The 16,649-nt window shown below is 47.1% G+C and overlaps 2 protein-coding genes across 2 annotated transcripts; one reads left to right on the top strand and one right to left on the bottom strand.

Annotated features, from left to right (window-relative positions):
• Window positions 1-4,110: 4,110 nt before the first annotated feature.
• SVBP (small vasohibin binding protein) lies at window positions 4,111-15,669 on the top strand. The gene is made up of 2 exons (XM_075278829.1): window positions 4,111-4,268; window positions 15,301-15,669. Exons 1-2 carry the CDS (start codon window positions 4,155-4,157, stop codon window positions 15,385-15,387), a joined length of 201 nt encoding a protein of 66 aa, XP_075134930.1. The 5' UTR covers window positions 4,111-4,154; the 3' UTR covers window positions 15,388-15,669.
• On the bottom strand, window positions 10,436-11,681 carry LOC142208913 (calpain small subunit 1-like). Its single transcript, XM_075277767.1, has one exon. The coding sequence runs from the start codon at window positions 11,577-11,579 to the stop codon at window positions 10,560-10,562; it is 1,020 nt and encodes a 339-aa protein (XP_075133868.1). The 5' UTR covers window positions 11,580-11,681; the 3' UTR covers window positions 10,436-10,559.
• Window positions 15,670-16,649: the final 980 nt, after the last annotated feature.

The raw sequence follows: 16,649 nt of genomic DNA, 5'->3' as shown, positions 1-16,649 counted from the left end.
GTGGTGACTGATGTGACAGTGATATAGTATCAGAGTGAGGTATGAGGTACTTGGTGCCGCTATACATGTGTACTACAGAATCAGGGAGAGGTATGAGGTATTCAGTGCCTCTAAATATGTGTAATATAGTATCAGGGAGAGGTATGAGGTATTCAGTGCCTCTATATATGTGTAATATAGTATCAGGGAGAGGTATGAGGTATTCAGTGCCTCTATATATGTGTAATATAGTATCAGGGAGAGGTATGAGGTATTCAGTGCCTCTATATATGTGTAATATAGTATCAGGGGGAGGTATGAGGTACTCGGTGCCTCCATATGTAGAGATATAGTATCATGGGGAGCTATGAGCTCCTCTGTAGTGATATAGTATCAGAGTGAGGTATGAGGTACTTGGTGCCTCTATACATGTGTACTACAGAATCAGGGGGAGGTATGAGGTGCTCGGTGCCTCATATATGTAATATAGTATCATGGGGAGGTATGACATACTCGTGCCTCTATATGTGTGTGATACAATATCAGGGGGAGGTATGAGGTACTCGGTGCCTCATATATGTAATATAGTATCATGGAGAGGTATGACATACTCGTGCCTCTATATGTGTGTGATACAATATCAGGGGGAGGTATGAGGTACTCGGTGCCTCTTCTATATGTAATATAGTATCAGGGGGAGGTATGAGGTACTGGGTGCTTCTTATATATGTAATATAGTATCGGGGAGGTATGAGGTGCCTCTATATGTAGTGATATAGTATCAGGGGGAGGTATGAGGTACTCGGTGCCTCTATATATGTGTAATACAGTATCACAGGGAGGCATGAGGTGCCTCTATAAATGTGTAATAGAGTATCAGGGGGAGGTATGAGGTACTCAGTGCCTCTGTATGTAGTGATATAGTATCAGGGGGAGGTATGAGGTACTCGGTGCCTCTATGTGTAATATAGTATCACGGGGAAGTATGAGGTGCCTCTATACATGTGTAATAGAGTATCAGGGGGAGGTATGAGGTACTCAGTGCCTCTGTATGTAGTGATATAGTATCACGATGAGGTACTCGTTACCTCTATATATGTGTAATACATTATCAGGGGGAGGTATGAGGTACTCTGTGCCTCTGTATATGTGTAATACATTATCAGGGGGAGGTATGAGGTACTCGAAGGTATGAGGTACTGGGTGCCTCTGTATATGGGTAATACATTATTAGGGGGAGGTATGAGGTACTCGGTGCCTCTGTATATGTGTAATACATTATCAGGGGGAGGTATGAGGTACTCGGTGCCTCTGTATATGTGTAATACATTATCAGGGGGAGGTATGAGGTACTCGGTGCCTCTGTATGTGTGTAATACATTATCAGGGGGAGGTATGAGGTACTCGGTGCCTCTGTATATGTGTAATACATTATTAGGGGGAGGTATGAGGTACTCGGTGCCTCTGTATATGTGTAATACATTATCAGGGGGAGGTATGAGGTACTCGGTGCCTCTGTATATGTGTAATACATTATCAGGGGGAGGTATGAGGTACTCGGTGCCTCTGTATATGTGTAATACATTATTAGGGGGAGGTATGAGGTACTCGGTGCCTCTGTATATGTGTAATACATTATTAGGGGGAGGTATGAGGTACTCGGTGCCTCTGTATATGTGTAATACGTTATTAGGGGGAGGTATGAGGTACTCGGTACCTCTGTATATGTGTAATACGTTATTAGGGGGAGGTATGAGGTACTCGGTGCCTCTGTATATGTGTAATACGTTATTAGGGGGAGGTATGAGGTACTCGGTACCTCTGTATACGTGTAATACGTTATTAGGGGGAGGTATGAGGTACTCGGTGCCTCTGTATATGTGTAATACATTATTAGGGGGAGGTATGAGGTACTCGGTGCCTCTGTATATGTGTAATACGTTATTAGGGGGAGGTATGAGGTACTCGGTACCTCTGTATATGTGTAATACGTTATTAGGGGGAGGTATGAGGTACTCGGTGCCTCTGTATATGTGTAATACGTTATTAGGGGGAGGTATGAGGTACTCGGTACCTCTGTATACGTGTAATACGTTATTAGGGGGAGGTATGAGGTACTCGGTACCTCTGTATGTGTAATACATCAGGGGGAGGTATGAGGTACTCGGTACCTCTGTATACGTGTAATACATTATCAGAGAGAGGTATGTGGTACTCGGTGCCTCTGTATATGTGTAATACGTTATTAGGGGGGAGGTATGAGGTACTCGGTGCCTCTGTATACGTGTAATACATTATTAGGGGGAGGTATGAGGTGCTCGGTGCCTCTGTATACGTGTAATACATTATCAGGGGGAGGTATGAGGTACTCGGTGCCTCTGTATACGTGTAATACATTATCAGGGGGAGGTATGAGGTGCTCGGTGCCTCTGTATACGTGTAATACATTATCAGGGGGAGGTATGAGGTACTCGGTGCCTCTGTATATGTGTAATACATTATCAGAGAGAGGTATGAGGTACTCGGTGCCTCTGTATATGTGTAATACATTATCAGGGGGAGGTATGTGGTACTCGGTGCCTCTGTATATGTGTAATACATTATTAGGGGGAGGTATGTGGTACTCGGTGCCTCTGTATATGTGTAATACATTATTAGGGGGAGGTATGAGGTACTCGGTGCCTCTGTATATGTGTAATACATTATTAGGGGGAGGTATGTGGTACTCGGTGCCTCTGTATATGTGTAATACATTATTAGGGGGAGGTATGTGGTACTCGGTGCCTCTGTATATGTGTAATACATTATTAGGGGGAGGTATGAGGTACTCGGTGCCTCTGTATATGTGTAATACATTATTAGGGGGAGGTATGTGGTACTCGGTGCCTCTGTATATGTGTAATACATTATTAGGGGGAGGTATGTGGTACTCGGTGCCTCTGTATATGTGTAATACATCAGGGGGAGGTATGAGGTATGAGGTGCCTCTGTATATGTGTAATACATTATCAGAGAGAGGTATGAGGTGCTCGGTGCCTCTGTATATGTGTAATACATTATTAGGGGGAGGTATGTGGTACTCGGTGCCTCTGTATATGTGTAATACATCAGGGGGAGGTATGAGGTACTCGGTGCCTCTGTATATGTGTAATACATTATCAGAGAGAGGTATGAGGTACTGGGTGCCTCTGTATATGTGTAATACATTATTAGGGGGAGGTATGTGGTACTCGGTGCCTCTGTATATGTGTAATACATTATTAGGGGGAGGTATGAGGTACTCGGTGCCTCTGTATATGTGTAATACATCAGGGGGAGGTATGAGGTACTCGGTACCTCTGTATACGTGTAATACGTTATTAGGGGGAGGTATGAGGTACTCGGTGCCTCTGTATATGTGTAATACATCAGGGGGAGATATGAGGTACTCGGTACCTCTGTATACGTGTAATACGTTATTAGGGGGAGGTATGAGGTACTCGGTGCCTCTGTATATGTGTAATACATCAGGGGGAGGTATGAGGTACTCGGTACCTCTGTATACGTGTAATACGTTATTAGGGGGAGGTATGTGGTACTCGGTGCCTCTGTATATGTGTAATACATTATTAGGGGGAGGTATGAGGTACTCGGTGCCTCTGTATATGTGTAATACATCAGGGGGAGGTATGAGGTACTCGGTACCTCTGTATACGTGTAATACGTTATTAGGGGGAGGTATGAGGTACTCGGTGCCTCTGTATATGTGTAATACATCAGGGGGAGGTATGAGGTACTCGGTACCTCTGTATACGTGTAATACGTTATTAGGGGGAGGTATGAGGTACTCGGTGCCTCTGTATATGTGTAATACATCAGGGGGAGGTATGTGGTACTCGGTGCCTCTGTATATGTGTAATACATTATTAGGGGGAGGTATGTGGTACTCGGTGCCTCTGTATATGTGTAATACATCAGGGGGAGGTATGAGGTACTCGGTGCCTCTGTATATGTGTAATACATTATTAGGGGGAGGTATGTGGTACTCGGTGCCTCTGTATATGTGTAATACATCAGGGGGAGGTATGAGGTACTCGGTGCCTCGCTCTCTCATTCAGTCCCTTTCCTCCCCTTCCTCTCCGCGCAGGCGCACTGACCATCAGGCGGTCGCTGTGCTTTTGGATAGAGACGCCGCCATGGAGCCCGCCGGCCGGAGAGATAAATCCAAACCGAGAGACTCCGTCAGCCGCCTGGAGAAGGCGAAGCAGAAGAGCGCGCAGCAGGAGCTGAAGCAGCGGCAGAGAGCGGAGGTACCGGCCAGAGCCGAGCACTACTCTCCATACCCCGCCCCATCCCCGAGCACCACCGACTAATGCCCGCCCACATACACGGAGCACTATTGGCTTCACACCCGCCCCTTCCCCGAGCAGAGCCGGGGCCGCCATCTTGCTGCACCCGCCATCACGTGACCCGGTGGTATTGATGACGATTGGGATTCCCGGCCATCGGCTCATTTAGCGGGGATTTCCCGTTTATTACTAGTCGTCACGTGACCGGTGGGTGTGGCCTTTACTGTGATTGGCCAGAATCTTACCTGTGCTCGGTGCTCATCGGCCACCACTATCTTTGGCATACTGTTGGATGCAGTCGCCGCTAGGGGGAGCTTCATATACAGGAGGTCGCCAATAAGGGACTCTGCCTCTAGACTAGAGGGAGCTACTCGTGTACAGTTACCACTAGGGGGAGCTCCTCAAATAAAGATATATACAGTGACCACTGTGAGGCGCTCTGTACATACAAATGTATATAGCGACCTCTAGAAGGAGCGACTTACATACAAATCTATACAGTTGTCACTAGAGGGAGCTCCTCCTGTATATAATTATACAGCAGCCACTAGGGGGAGCTCCTTACCTACAGATGTATACACCCGCCACTAGAACTAATGCCTAAGATAGCCACTAGGGGGAGCTCCTTACAGATGTATATACCCCCACCACTAGAACTAACGCTTCGGATAAAGATTCATACAACAGCCACCAGGGGGTGCTCCTAACCTACAAATGCATATTACCTGCCACTAGGGGAGAGCTCCTCATTTACAGATGCATACAACAGCCACTAGGGGGAGCTCTTTGCCTACAAATGTACACACCAGCCACTAGAACTAACACCTCACGTACTGTCCCATACACCATCCACTAGGGGGAGCTACTTTCCTACAAATGTATACACCATCGACTAGAACTAACACCTCACATACAGGCCCATACAACAGCCACTAGGGGGAGCTCCTTACCTACAAATGTACATACCAGCCACTAGAACTAACTCCTCATATATAGATTCATGCTGCAGCCACTAGGGGCTGCTCCTTACCTACAAATGTAGACACCCTCCACTAGAACTAACTCCTCTCATACAGATTCATACAGCAGCCACTAGGGGGTGCTCCTAATCTGCAAATGCATACACTCGCCACTAGGGGGAGCTCCTCACTTACAGATTCATACAACAACCACAAGGGGGAGCTTCTTACCTAGCAGTCACTAAGGGGAGCCCCTCACATACTGATCCATATAGCAGCTACCGGAGGAGTTCCACTTTGTGCACAGAATGGCAGCATTGTGGGTGGGTGTGGCCTCTACTGTGATTGGTCAGTATCTTAGCCATGCTCCATACTCTTCAACCACCACTACCATCAGATATGCCTAGTCTACACTAGGGGGAGCTAATCATATGCAATCTTATACAGCAGCCTCTAGAGGGAGCACCTGACAAATATAGATCCTAGGGAGAGTTCCCCACATCCAAATGTATACAGCATCCATGATGGGGCATGCTGCACATATCGATGTGTACAGTGACCACCATTGTTTTCAACTATATCTGTGTCCTAAGGTTGCAGATATTTCATCTCTAAGGATCTGCTGACTGAAACAGCAGGACAGCACCCAAAATGTAGGATTTTCCTACTCAATCCAGGTTAGCTGAGGGGGCCCTCACTACCATAGGGATCAATGCAGGTGCACTGATTGTCCTATGATTAAAGCAGCCCTAGGTGCACATAATGGCAGTATTATTCTCTGTCTATTTTATGTCTTTGTAATTTATTGTCTTTGTGCACACTGTGTCTTTGTATTATTCTATGTCAACTATATGGCAGTATTGTCTGTGTGCACAGTATGGCAGTATTATTCTCTGTGTACTTAGTGGCAGCATTGTCTGTGTGCACAGTATGGCAGTATTATTCTCTGTGTACTTAGTGGCAGCATTGTCTGTGTGCACAGTATGGCAGTATTATTCTCTGTGTACTTAGTGGCAGCATTGTCTGTGTGCACAGTATGGCAGTATTATTCTCTGTGTACTTAGTGGCAGCATTGTCTGTGTGCACAGTATGGCAGTATTATTCACTGTATACTTCGTGGCAGCATTGTCTGTGTGCACAGTATGGCAGTATTATTCTCTGTGTACTTAGTGGCAGCATTGTCTGTGTGCACAGTATGGCAGTATTATTCACTGTATACTTCGTGGCAGCATTGTCTGTGTGCACAGTATGGCAGTATTATTCTCTGTGTACTTTGTGGCAGCATTGTCTGAGTGCACAGTATGGCAGTATTATTCTCTGTGTACTTTGTGGCAGCATTGTCTGAGTGCACAGTATGGCAGTATTATTCTCTGTGTACTTTGTGGCAGCATTGTCTGTGTGCACAGTATGGCAGTATTATTCTCTGTGTACTTTGTGGCAGCACTGTCTGTGCACAGTATGGCAGTATTATTCTCTGTGTACTTTGTGGCAGCATTGTCTGAGTGCACAGTATGGCAGTATTATTCTCTGTGTACTTTGTGGCAGCATTGTCTGAGTGCACAGTATGGCAGTATTATTCTCTGTGTACTTTGTGGCAGCATTGTCTGTGTGCACAGTATGACAGTATTATTCTCTGTGTACTTTGTGGCAGCATTGTCTGTGTGCACAGTATGACAGTATTATTCTCTGTGTACTTTGTGGCAGCATTGTCTGAGTGCACAGTATGGCAGTATTATTCTCTGTGTACTTTGTGGCAGCATTGTCTGAGTGCACAGTATGGCAGTATTATTCTCTGTGTACTTTGTGGCAGCATTGTCTGAGTGCACAGTATGGCAGTATTATTCTCTGTGTACTTTGTGGCAGCATTGTCTGTGTGCACAGTATGACAGTATTATTCTCTGTGTACTTTGTGGCAGCATTGTCTGAGTGCACAGTATGGCAGTATTATTCTCTGTGTACTTCATGGCAGCATTGTCTGAGTGCACAGTATGGCAGTATTATTCTCTGTGTACTTTGTGACAGCACTGTCTGTGCACAGTATGACAGTATTATTCTCTGTGTACTTTGTGGCAGCATTGTCTGAGTGCACAGTATGGCAGTATTATTCTCTGTGTACTTTGTGGCAGCATTGTCTGTGTGCACAGTATGGCAGTATTATTCTCTGTGTACTTTGTGGCAGCATTGTCTGAGTGCACAGTATGGCAGTATTATTCTCTGTGTACTTTGTGGCAGCATTGTCTGTGTGCACAGTATGGCAGTATTATTCTCTGTGTACTTTGTGGCAGCATTGTCTGTGTGCACAGTATGACAGTATTATTCTCTGTGTACTTTGTGGCAGCATTGTCTGTGTGCACAGTATGGCAGTATTATTCTCTGTGTACTTTGTGGCAGCATTGTCTGTGTGCACAGTATGGCAGTATTATTCTCTGTGTACTTTGTGGCAGCATTGTCTGTGTGCACAGTATGGCAGTATTATTCTCTGTGTACTTTGTGGCAGCATTGTCTGAGTGCACAGTATGGCAGTATTATTCTCTGTGTACTTTGTGGCAGAATTGTCTGTGTGCACAGTATGACAGTATTATTCTCTGTGTACTTTGTGGCAGCATTGTCTGTGTGCACAGTATGGCAGTATTATTCTCTGTGTACTTTGTGGCAGCATTGTCTGTGTGCACAGTATGGCAGTATTATTCTCTGTGTACTTTGTGGCAGCATTGTCTGTGTGCACAGTATGGCAGTATTATTCTCTGTGTACTTTGTGGCAGCATTGTCTGAGTGCACAGTATGGCAGTATTATTCTCTGTGTACTTTGTGGCAGAATTGTCTGTGTGCACAGTATGACAGTATTATTCTCTGTGTACTTTGTGGCAGCATTGTCTGAGTGCACAGTATGGCAGTATTATTCTCTGTGTACTTTGTGGCAGAATTGTCTGTGTGCACAGTATGGCAGTATTATTCTCTGTGTACTTTGTGGCAGCATTGTCTGAGTGCACAGTATGGCAGTATTATTCTCTGTGTACTTTGTGGCAGCATTGTCTGTGTGCACAGTATGGCAGTATTATTCTCTGTGTACTTTGTGGCAGCATTGTCTGTGTGCACAGTATGGCAGTATTATTCTCTGTGTACTTTGTGGCAGCATTGTCTGTGTGCACAGTATGGCAGTATTATTCTCTGTGTACTTCATGGCAGCATTGCTTGTCTGCTCAGTATCTTCGGCTTACCCAGACCTTTGTCATAGTTACATTGCCAAAAGTAGAGAAATCGGAGAACAAGTTGTTTAGGCCCCTTAATCAGAGCGCCCTCTATAGTGGGTAGAGTGTAATGTATGATATACAATAAGATATTCTGCTGAGTAAATGATGGTAGGTATGAATATCAATTGTAGGAATATAGCAGACAGCACCTCCACAAACCGTCTCGCAGGGTGACTTGTGTGCACAAAATGGCAGTATGTGTGCACAGTATGGCAGTATTGTCTTGGCTAACAGTGAGTGATAGCATTGTTTCCGCAAACAGTATGGCAGCATTGTTTCTGTGCACATTATAGCAGTATTGTCTCTATATATAGCAAGACAGTATTTTCTCTGTGAACAATAAGGCAACATTGTTTTTGTGTATAGTGTGGTAGCACTGCTCCTGTGTACAGCAAGACAGCGTTGATCTGTGCACAGTGTGGCAGCATTGTTTCTGTGCACACTATGGCAGCATTGTCTCTGTGTACAGTATGTATCATTGTTTCTGTGTACAGTATGGCAGCACTGCTTCTGTGTACAGAATGGCATATGTTTCTGTGTACAGTATGGCAGCACTGCTTCTGTGTACAGAATGGCATTGTTTCTGTGCACACTATGGCAGCATTGTCTCTGTGTACAGTATGTATCATTGTTTCTGTGTACAGTATGTATCATTGTTTCTGTGTACAGTATGGCAGATTTTCTCCGTCCACTGTATGGTGAGAATTATTATGCACTTTATAGTAAGGGCCCATATTGAGTACTTATATATAGCCATACACTAGTACCACCAGCACAGTCTCTGTGGTCAGTATATCACAGTCTGCAGTCTTGTAATATATCACATCTATATGCAGGGATTATACTTCAGTTACTGGACCGGCAGCAGCCATCATACACGACTTGCCCTTTAAGAGTGACAGTGACAGTATGGCGGGCCATCCTGGTATGGGCTGGTATTCTGCCCCTCCCCCGCTACTCCTCCTGGTGGATGTCTCTGGTTTGCCAGTCAGTTCATGTTACATAATGTACTCCTCCTCCGTGGGGTTCCCTCCTCAGCCCTCAGGATGATTATTGGGGTGCGGGACACACAGTGATGGCGGTTGTGATTCAATCCCTTGTCATCTGACACACCCTGAACACAATAGAGCCCTTTACACCCCCATATCCTGCAGCCGCCATGGACTTCCTATCATTGCACTGTATAGGAGCGAGGAGTGTTGCATCTGGATTGTATCAGACAGTCTTTGTGAGGGCTGTTTTACTGCAGTTCTTGGGCGCTGTGCAGACGCAGCTTTATTCTCACTATTATTACATAAGACACCTACAAGTCGACATGTCACATCAGTCACTTCACTGGGGCTGCAAAACTCATTCAGGAATACCTCCTTAATGTCAGAGGATCATAATCCTGATTGAGTCAGACATGTTGGGAGTCGCCTGCAGCGCTCTGAGGGCTTACACTGGGGGACGGTGACGCCCTCATTGTTGTGTGCGACTGTTGCCAACATACATAGGACAGACTGCGCCAAAAGAATTTAGATGCTCAAAAACAGCGTCACACCCGTCACCTGGAGCCTCTCTGACCCACGCCCATGTCACTCTCCCATAGGGTTGTGTGATATATGATGTGCTATACCTTTAACAGATGCCCCCTCCCTCCTCCTGCAGACCATCTCCCTGGCACCACAAGAAGATTCTTTCGCTATTAGTCATTTCTCTGTCTTACCCACCAACTGTAGCGGATACTGGGCATGAAGGGGTTATTAGTCTGTGTCACACATTAACTCTTGCATTGCTGGGACAGGTGGCATAGTCTTGCAGACCCATCCCGGCAGTGGAAGTGTTAATGTGTCAATTACAGCATGCAGCACCCCCTACCCCCCCAATGCCCACCATAGTAATACCATTCTAATAATATAAACATCAATGTCCAAGCTTGTGCCTTACATTGTACATTTATTGCCAGTTATTGTGGTTTGTATCGAAAGGGGATGAGATGTCACCTCACCCATGACAGCATGACACAGGGACAACCAGCAGTGGCGGGGTTAATCCGCTGACTAGGAGTAGATGGTCAGCTTCAGCCAATCCGGGAGCCTGCACTGGACTTGTCCATTTCCTTCTCGGTCGAGGGCCTTAAAGGCTCGGAACATACAGTCCATCCGGACCAGGCTGCTTATGAAACTATCAAAGTTCACGTTCCCGTTGCTGTCGGCGTAGCGGCGGATCAGTAGCTGGTGCAGTTGCTCGTCGAGCTGGAAGCCTGCAGCCTGGACAGCCGCGGGCATGGAGGCTCCTGGGATGTAGCCGGTACCCTCAGTATCAAACTTCTTGTAGATGCATTGCCACTTCTTGATGTTATTCCACAGATACTTGAACTCCTCAAAGCCCAGCTTTCCTGTTCCATCACTATCCATGACGGCGACCATACTGCGGCACGTGTCGATGCTGAAACCGTCAGTCTTTAGATCCTGGTGCTTGGCCACAACCTTGTTCAGGACAGTTTGGAGCTCCACTGGGCTGACTTCCATGTCTTCTCCCGCCAGCTGCCGGAAGAGGTTTCGAAACTTTCGCTGCTCATCGTTTTCGTAGGCCTCTTGTTGGTAGGAGTTGGCACAGGGTGCTGGAGGGGGCTCTGGTTTGTAATTTGCTATGGCATTTCCTATTATACCTAGGATACCTCCCAGTATGTTCATTCCTTGTCCACCACCAGCGCCACCGCCCGCTCCTGCAAAAAGTTTTCCAGCTCCACCAGCCTGCCCACCTCCTCCGCCGCCAAAGGTATTCAAAGCTCCCTGTATGAGTTGGCCTGCACCTCCACCTCCGCCTCCACCTTGGCCAGCCAGACCACTCAGAGCTCCTTGAACCAGTTTTCCCATTCCTCCTGCACCGCCGCCGCCACCTCCGCTGATGCTGCTCAGAGCTCCTTGCATTAGTTTGCCGGCTCCTGAGCCCTGGCCAGATCCTGCAACGCTTCCAATTGCTCCTTTCAAGACATCGCCGAATCCTCCGCCACCACCACCTCCTCCTCCTCCTCGGTTTCCTCCAGCGTCATTCAGGAAATTTTTAATCATGAACATTTTGCCTGAAGTGCAGAGGGAGCAGACCCAGAGAAGCCGTGCAAGGAGGAGCAGACTGTGGGATCTCGTGCAGAGCCCCGTCCTCTACAGTCGCACTGAAGAGGAAAACAGAAATGTTGAGTCAGATGCGGCTCCACCCAGACCCTGGGCAGCCAATGGCGGCGCCTCGTCCCAAAACATTCCTTCCAAATTGTATGGTGAACTGCCCAGCCCTGAAAGGAAGAGGGAGGGACGTAGACCCTGCAGATCTGGACATACTGCCAGCAGCTCTGAGCTGTCACTGCTGCCCATGTCCATCAGCAGCCCCTCCTCTATGGCTGGGGGAGGGAGACAAGTAGGGGTATACAATGAGGCAGATGAGATGGTGGTGATGTTTGGAGAATAAGGGGGACTCTCTGCACCCCAGAAATGAACACTCCCCCTATGAACCTAGGTTCCATTTACGTTTGGCTCATTTATTGGATTTTCATAACATTAAAACCATCTGAACAACATTGTTAATGGGCGCCGTATGTAATGCAGCATGTGAACGGTTTTTGAACTCGAGGGTGGGTGCACTTGGGGCGCGTCTTTGTCAGTCGGGAACTTTATTGAGATTGATGAAGAAAACGCCAATCTCAATCTTAATAAATTCTCCCAATGCAGGAACAATGGAAAAGTGTAAGGCTGTGAAGGCTACACAACTGATCATCTCCAAATGTGAGGGGCTTCCCAGTAGGTAGGGGTTAGTAGCTAACAAAAGTGGCAACCTGAAAACCGCCAATAGGGTCAGGGGGTCTGAGGCTTATTGGTACATCTGGTCCAGTCTCACTACTGTAGTGTAAGTCATTGCTGGCCATGATAGAAAGGTGTCAGTACACACCGGACATCACAGCATGCGTGACGTGGGGTTGTGCAATAACAGACCATCTGAACTCCGCTGCTGACCCCTGCCCACCACCAAAGCATCAGACGGTGCTTATAATAGGACATGAGCATCACAGCAGGACCATGGAGTAATAGAAGAAGGCGCCAGGTCTGGTGTGTCATATTTTCTGAGACTGTGCATGTCTGATCAGGGATGGCACCAGGACGTATTATGGGAAGAAGGCGCTGGCTGAGACATTGCTCAGGGCAGTGTTGTGCTGGGTCAGCTTGGGCCCTGGCGTTCACTTCCTGACATCCCAGATCTGTTCTTCTTTTCACATGAACTATTCGCGGTGAATTGTTTAATATTTTATTTATCCCTCAGGCTGTAGTTAGAGCCGTCATGAGGCCTCGGCACACAAAGGCGGCCATATAGAGGTGTGGCTCGACAGTAAGATGGAGATAAGCTCCTTGTAGTCTGATCCCCATAGAGCACAATGAGGAGATTTCTGCCCTGCATTGCTTGTAATGCAAATCAAAAAACCTGCCCCAATATTATATTTACCCCCTACCTGCAACACAGACGCATGCCTCCTATTACTGTGCAGATCTCCAGGTACTTCATCCATGCTGACGGTGTCCCCTGTATTATCTGCTTTTCTACTGGATCTAAAGAAGTTTTATCTCTTCAGATTTTTTTCTGAAAAGATTCCCTTATCTATATCTATTCCTTCAGTCTGACTTGTACGTGAATGGAAAATATTATTCTGATGTAATACTACACACAGCTGAGGTTTTGTTACTGTTACGCCAGTGTAGAAAATTCTCAATGATCAGCGCAAATTTCTATCCTGCACTGAACTCCAGGTTGATAAGTCCTTATTCACACCTCCGTATTTTGTTCAGTGTTCAAAACAGCATTTACCATTATACCTCACCGCTGTGTAGTCTCCATTCTTGGTTTTCACCCACAATCACTGAACAAAACACTCTAAGGCCATGTGGACATGACTGCGCCTGCACCAAAACAGACAGGTCCTGCCCCAGGCTCATGGCCGCAGACCCAGCCCCGTGATAATACATGAGCATGTGTATGGAGCTATAGAAATGAATGGGTCAATGTACTAGCTGTGGAAAACATGGCTAGCAGACTAAGGCTGCGTTCACATCTGCGCCACAGACTCCGTAGAAGAGTCCACTGCAGAAACCGCTGAAAGTCAGTGGAGAGAGAAGTCCTGCACGGAGGATGTTTCTGTCGGTTTCAGTATAAAAACAGCGGATACCCAGTAGACCCTGTTGTGGTCTATGGGGTCAGTGGGTAACCTCTGTTTTAGCAATGCTGCACTCCAACATTAGCGTCCTCCGGAGCCTTGCACAGAAGTGATCCTAGCCTGACAAGGCACAGTCATGTGCGACGATACATTGTAATGAACCCTCTGCTGTGTGAGCAGGATTAGGCCAGGACAGGTTCATTTCCTATCCTGAGGGTCTGCTATAATGTAGCTGTTAGATTAGGAAAGGTTCTCAGTTACTGGATGTAAACATTTGGCGCTTATTCACTGACAGCAAGCAGAGGTCTGAAAAATGGTGAGGAATTCTTTGTGAATTCTGTCATATGAAGCTGCGTGCAGCATGGAGGAGCTACAGGAGGAGAGAGGTAATTGAGGGGCTACAGGAGGCACAGAAGGGGTTGCAGATGGCACAGAAAGGGTAGGGGGACTGCAGGAGGCACAACAAAGGTGGGTGCTACACGAGGCACAGGAGGGGTGGGGGGTTTATATGGAGCACAGATGGGTTGCTGTAGACTGTGACTATGTGGGTAAGTACCCCCTCCCAATCGCATATTTATCTGCTGACTGTACCCACAGGAACGCCCTGCTCACAGGCTTAGGGTGTGGGGGGGATCTACTTCTGCCCCGGGGCACAGAATTCTGCCTTGTGCAGGATTTTCCCATACTAATCTAAACTGTCCTGTTCTTCTGCATGTCATCTGCTCCTCCTGCAGTCTCGCTACCACTCCCAGCAGCCATTGTTTTTCTCATTTTATACCTGTGTATTTGTGGGTGCTCGGTCTCTGTTGGGTGAGGTTCCTGTGCAGCTGCATCTCATATCCTGGCACCGAGCCACCGATTTGTTCTCTGCAGGATTAAGCTGAGGAAATGGCTGCTAGACTTTCTGCTGCAGCCTCTGGTTGTATCATCCCCTCCCTCCTCCAGGATTTCTTAGATAAAGGCTCCAAGTTATAAAGGTTGTTTGGAGGAGACCCCCCCCCCCCCCTATTCCTGATACAGGGAACCCCAATGAGAGGCTGGGTACCGGCTCCTTACTACTGAGACTCCTGCAGTCAGGGTCAGACTGAGGTTCCTTGGGCCCACCAGATATAATCATACTTGTCCACTTACTCAGAAGCTCCGGGAGGCTCCTGAAATAAGGGGTGGCCTCCCAATTTACAGGAGGGTTGGCAAATTTCCTGGGCCGCTGCAATAACAATCACTGTATATGTGACTTGTCAAGTCTTTAAAGCGGACAGTGTTTTTACCTTCACATTGAAAATCTGTGCTAATTTTGGCCAGTATAGATAAAATGACTCTGCGGCCCACCCTCCTACATCACGTAGACAATAGACCATGATGCCCAAACGGTGTCTTCTGCTTTGCCACTATTGTATTAGGGCCTGGGCCAACTAGCAGACCCTCTATTACTCTGGTGGGCCAGTTCGACACTGCCCACAATCACTGGTCCCCAGTCAGTGAGCCGCCATGTAATATACAGATGCAGAGCGAGAGCTCCCCCTGCTGATTGGGGTGTTGTGTGACTACTTTCTCATCATCCATGATGCTCCTCCTTATTCATTGGTTATTTCCCTTTCTTCCAGATTTACGCCCTGAACAAGGTGATGACGGAGCTGGAGCAGCAGCAGTTCGAAGCTTTTTGTAAACAGATGCAGACGTCCAGCAAATGAGGGCAAAACACAAGGCGCCATTTGCTAAGCCCCTCCTCCTCCTTCAGCAGAGATCACGCCCTGGTCGCCACACGCTTGTTGTATGTTCTTTACTAGTTACCACATTTTGCTTTGTACCACAAGCTAGATCAATGGATTGCTGGTGGATTATTGGGGGGGGGCTGGTTGTCTAAGCAGATACCGGGAGACACTGATGGTCGACTGGTTAACTTGTTATTTTCCACACTGCTCTATAAGGTGCAGCAGTCACATACGTAAAGGGGCCAGTACAGAGCGGTGCACGGAGCAGAATAAAAACTTCTGAAACTTTCTAATAGGCTTTGTGTTTTATTTCCTCTTCTCTCTCGGGGAATAAGATTAGTTTTTCCTCATCCAGAGGCCGAACACCTATTCCGATCTAGTACTACTTAGGACGTGTTCATACCTGCCTGGTTTCATCTGTCATAGTTATAGACGGTCAGTCTAATGATGGACAAGGAATCTTGAGGAACCTGAGTGACTATAATGGGGTCCATGGTATGGGCCCCTTCACATGGCGTAAGCGCTCGGCTCATTCCGAGCCGTACACGTAAGCGCTTCTAAGCACTTCCCATTCACTTCAATGGGAGCGCGCGTAACGCCGGCTTTACGAGCGCTCCCATTGAAGTGAATGGGAAGTGTTTAGAAGCGCTCGCGTGTTCGGTTACGCCATGTGAAGGGGCCCGTGTGTCTGCAGCCTGGACTGCCGACGTGTGTATGGGGCCATAGAAATGAATGGGTCAGCACTTCTATCGAGAATTGCAGATAAAAACTACCGTAGTGTGCATGGAGCCTAGCTAGCTCCCAGTTCAATGGCGAGCACTGCTGTTCCCTGCTCCATGTAGTGAAAGGGAACGTCAGCACAGCTGGATACCAGTGAATAAGGCTGCAGGAGGAGATGCAGAGGTTAGGCCACACAGTCTTGTCATATGCTAGTGATATACAGATCAACCCTGCAGTGCAAAATATCTTGTGCTGCGAGATTTCAACCTGTAATATGTCAATTATCGCTGCATAGTCGGCCACCGTTTTCAACCTTTGCAAGGCAAAGACTGAAATCCAGAGCTGGCCATCGGGAATTGTGGGTGAAAGCTATGGCTCAAACCAGCCAATTCTGACTGTTTTCTGAAGCAGCTCCGACCCAAATGTAATATTAAAAATAATCAATTATATCACAGCATGGCCAGTGCAGAGTGTGCCAGCACTTGATTCTTGTACACTTGGTGGTGTGGCTACCTCCATCT

The sequence above is a fragment of the Leptodactylus fuscus genome, chromosome 6 (genome assembly GCF_031893055.1).
Source record: "Leptodactylus fuscus isolate aLepFus1 chromosome 6, aLepFus1.hap2, whole genome shotgun sequence".
NCBI classification, from domain to species: Eukaryota; Metazoa; Chordata; class Amphibia; order Anura; family Leptodactylidae; genus Leptodactylus; species Leptodactylus fuscus.
The sequence above is the reverse complement of the archived record's forward strand: the minus strand, read 5'-3'. Positions and strand labels throughout refer to the sequence as shown.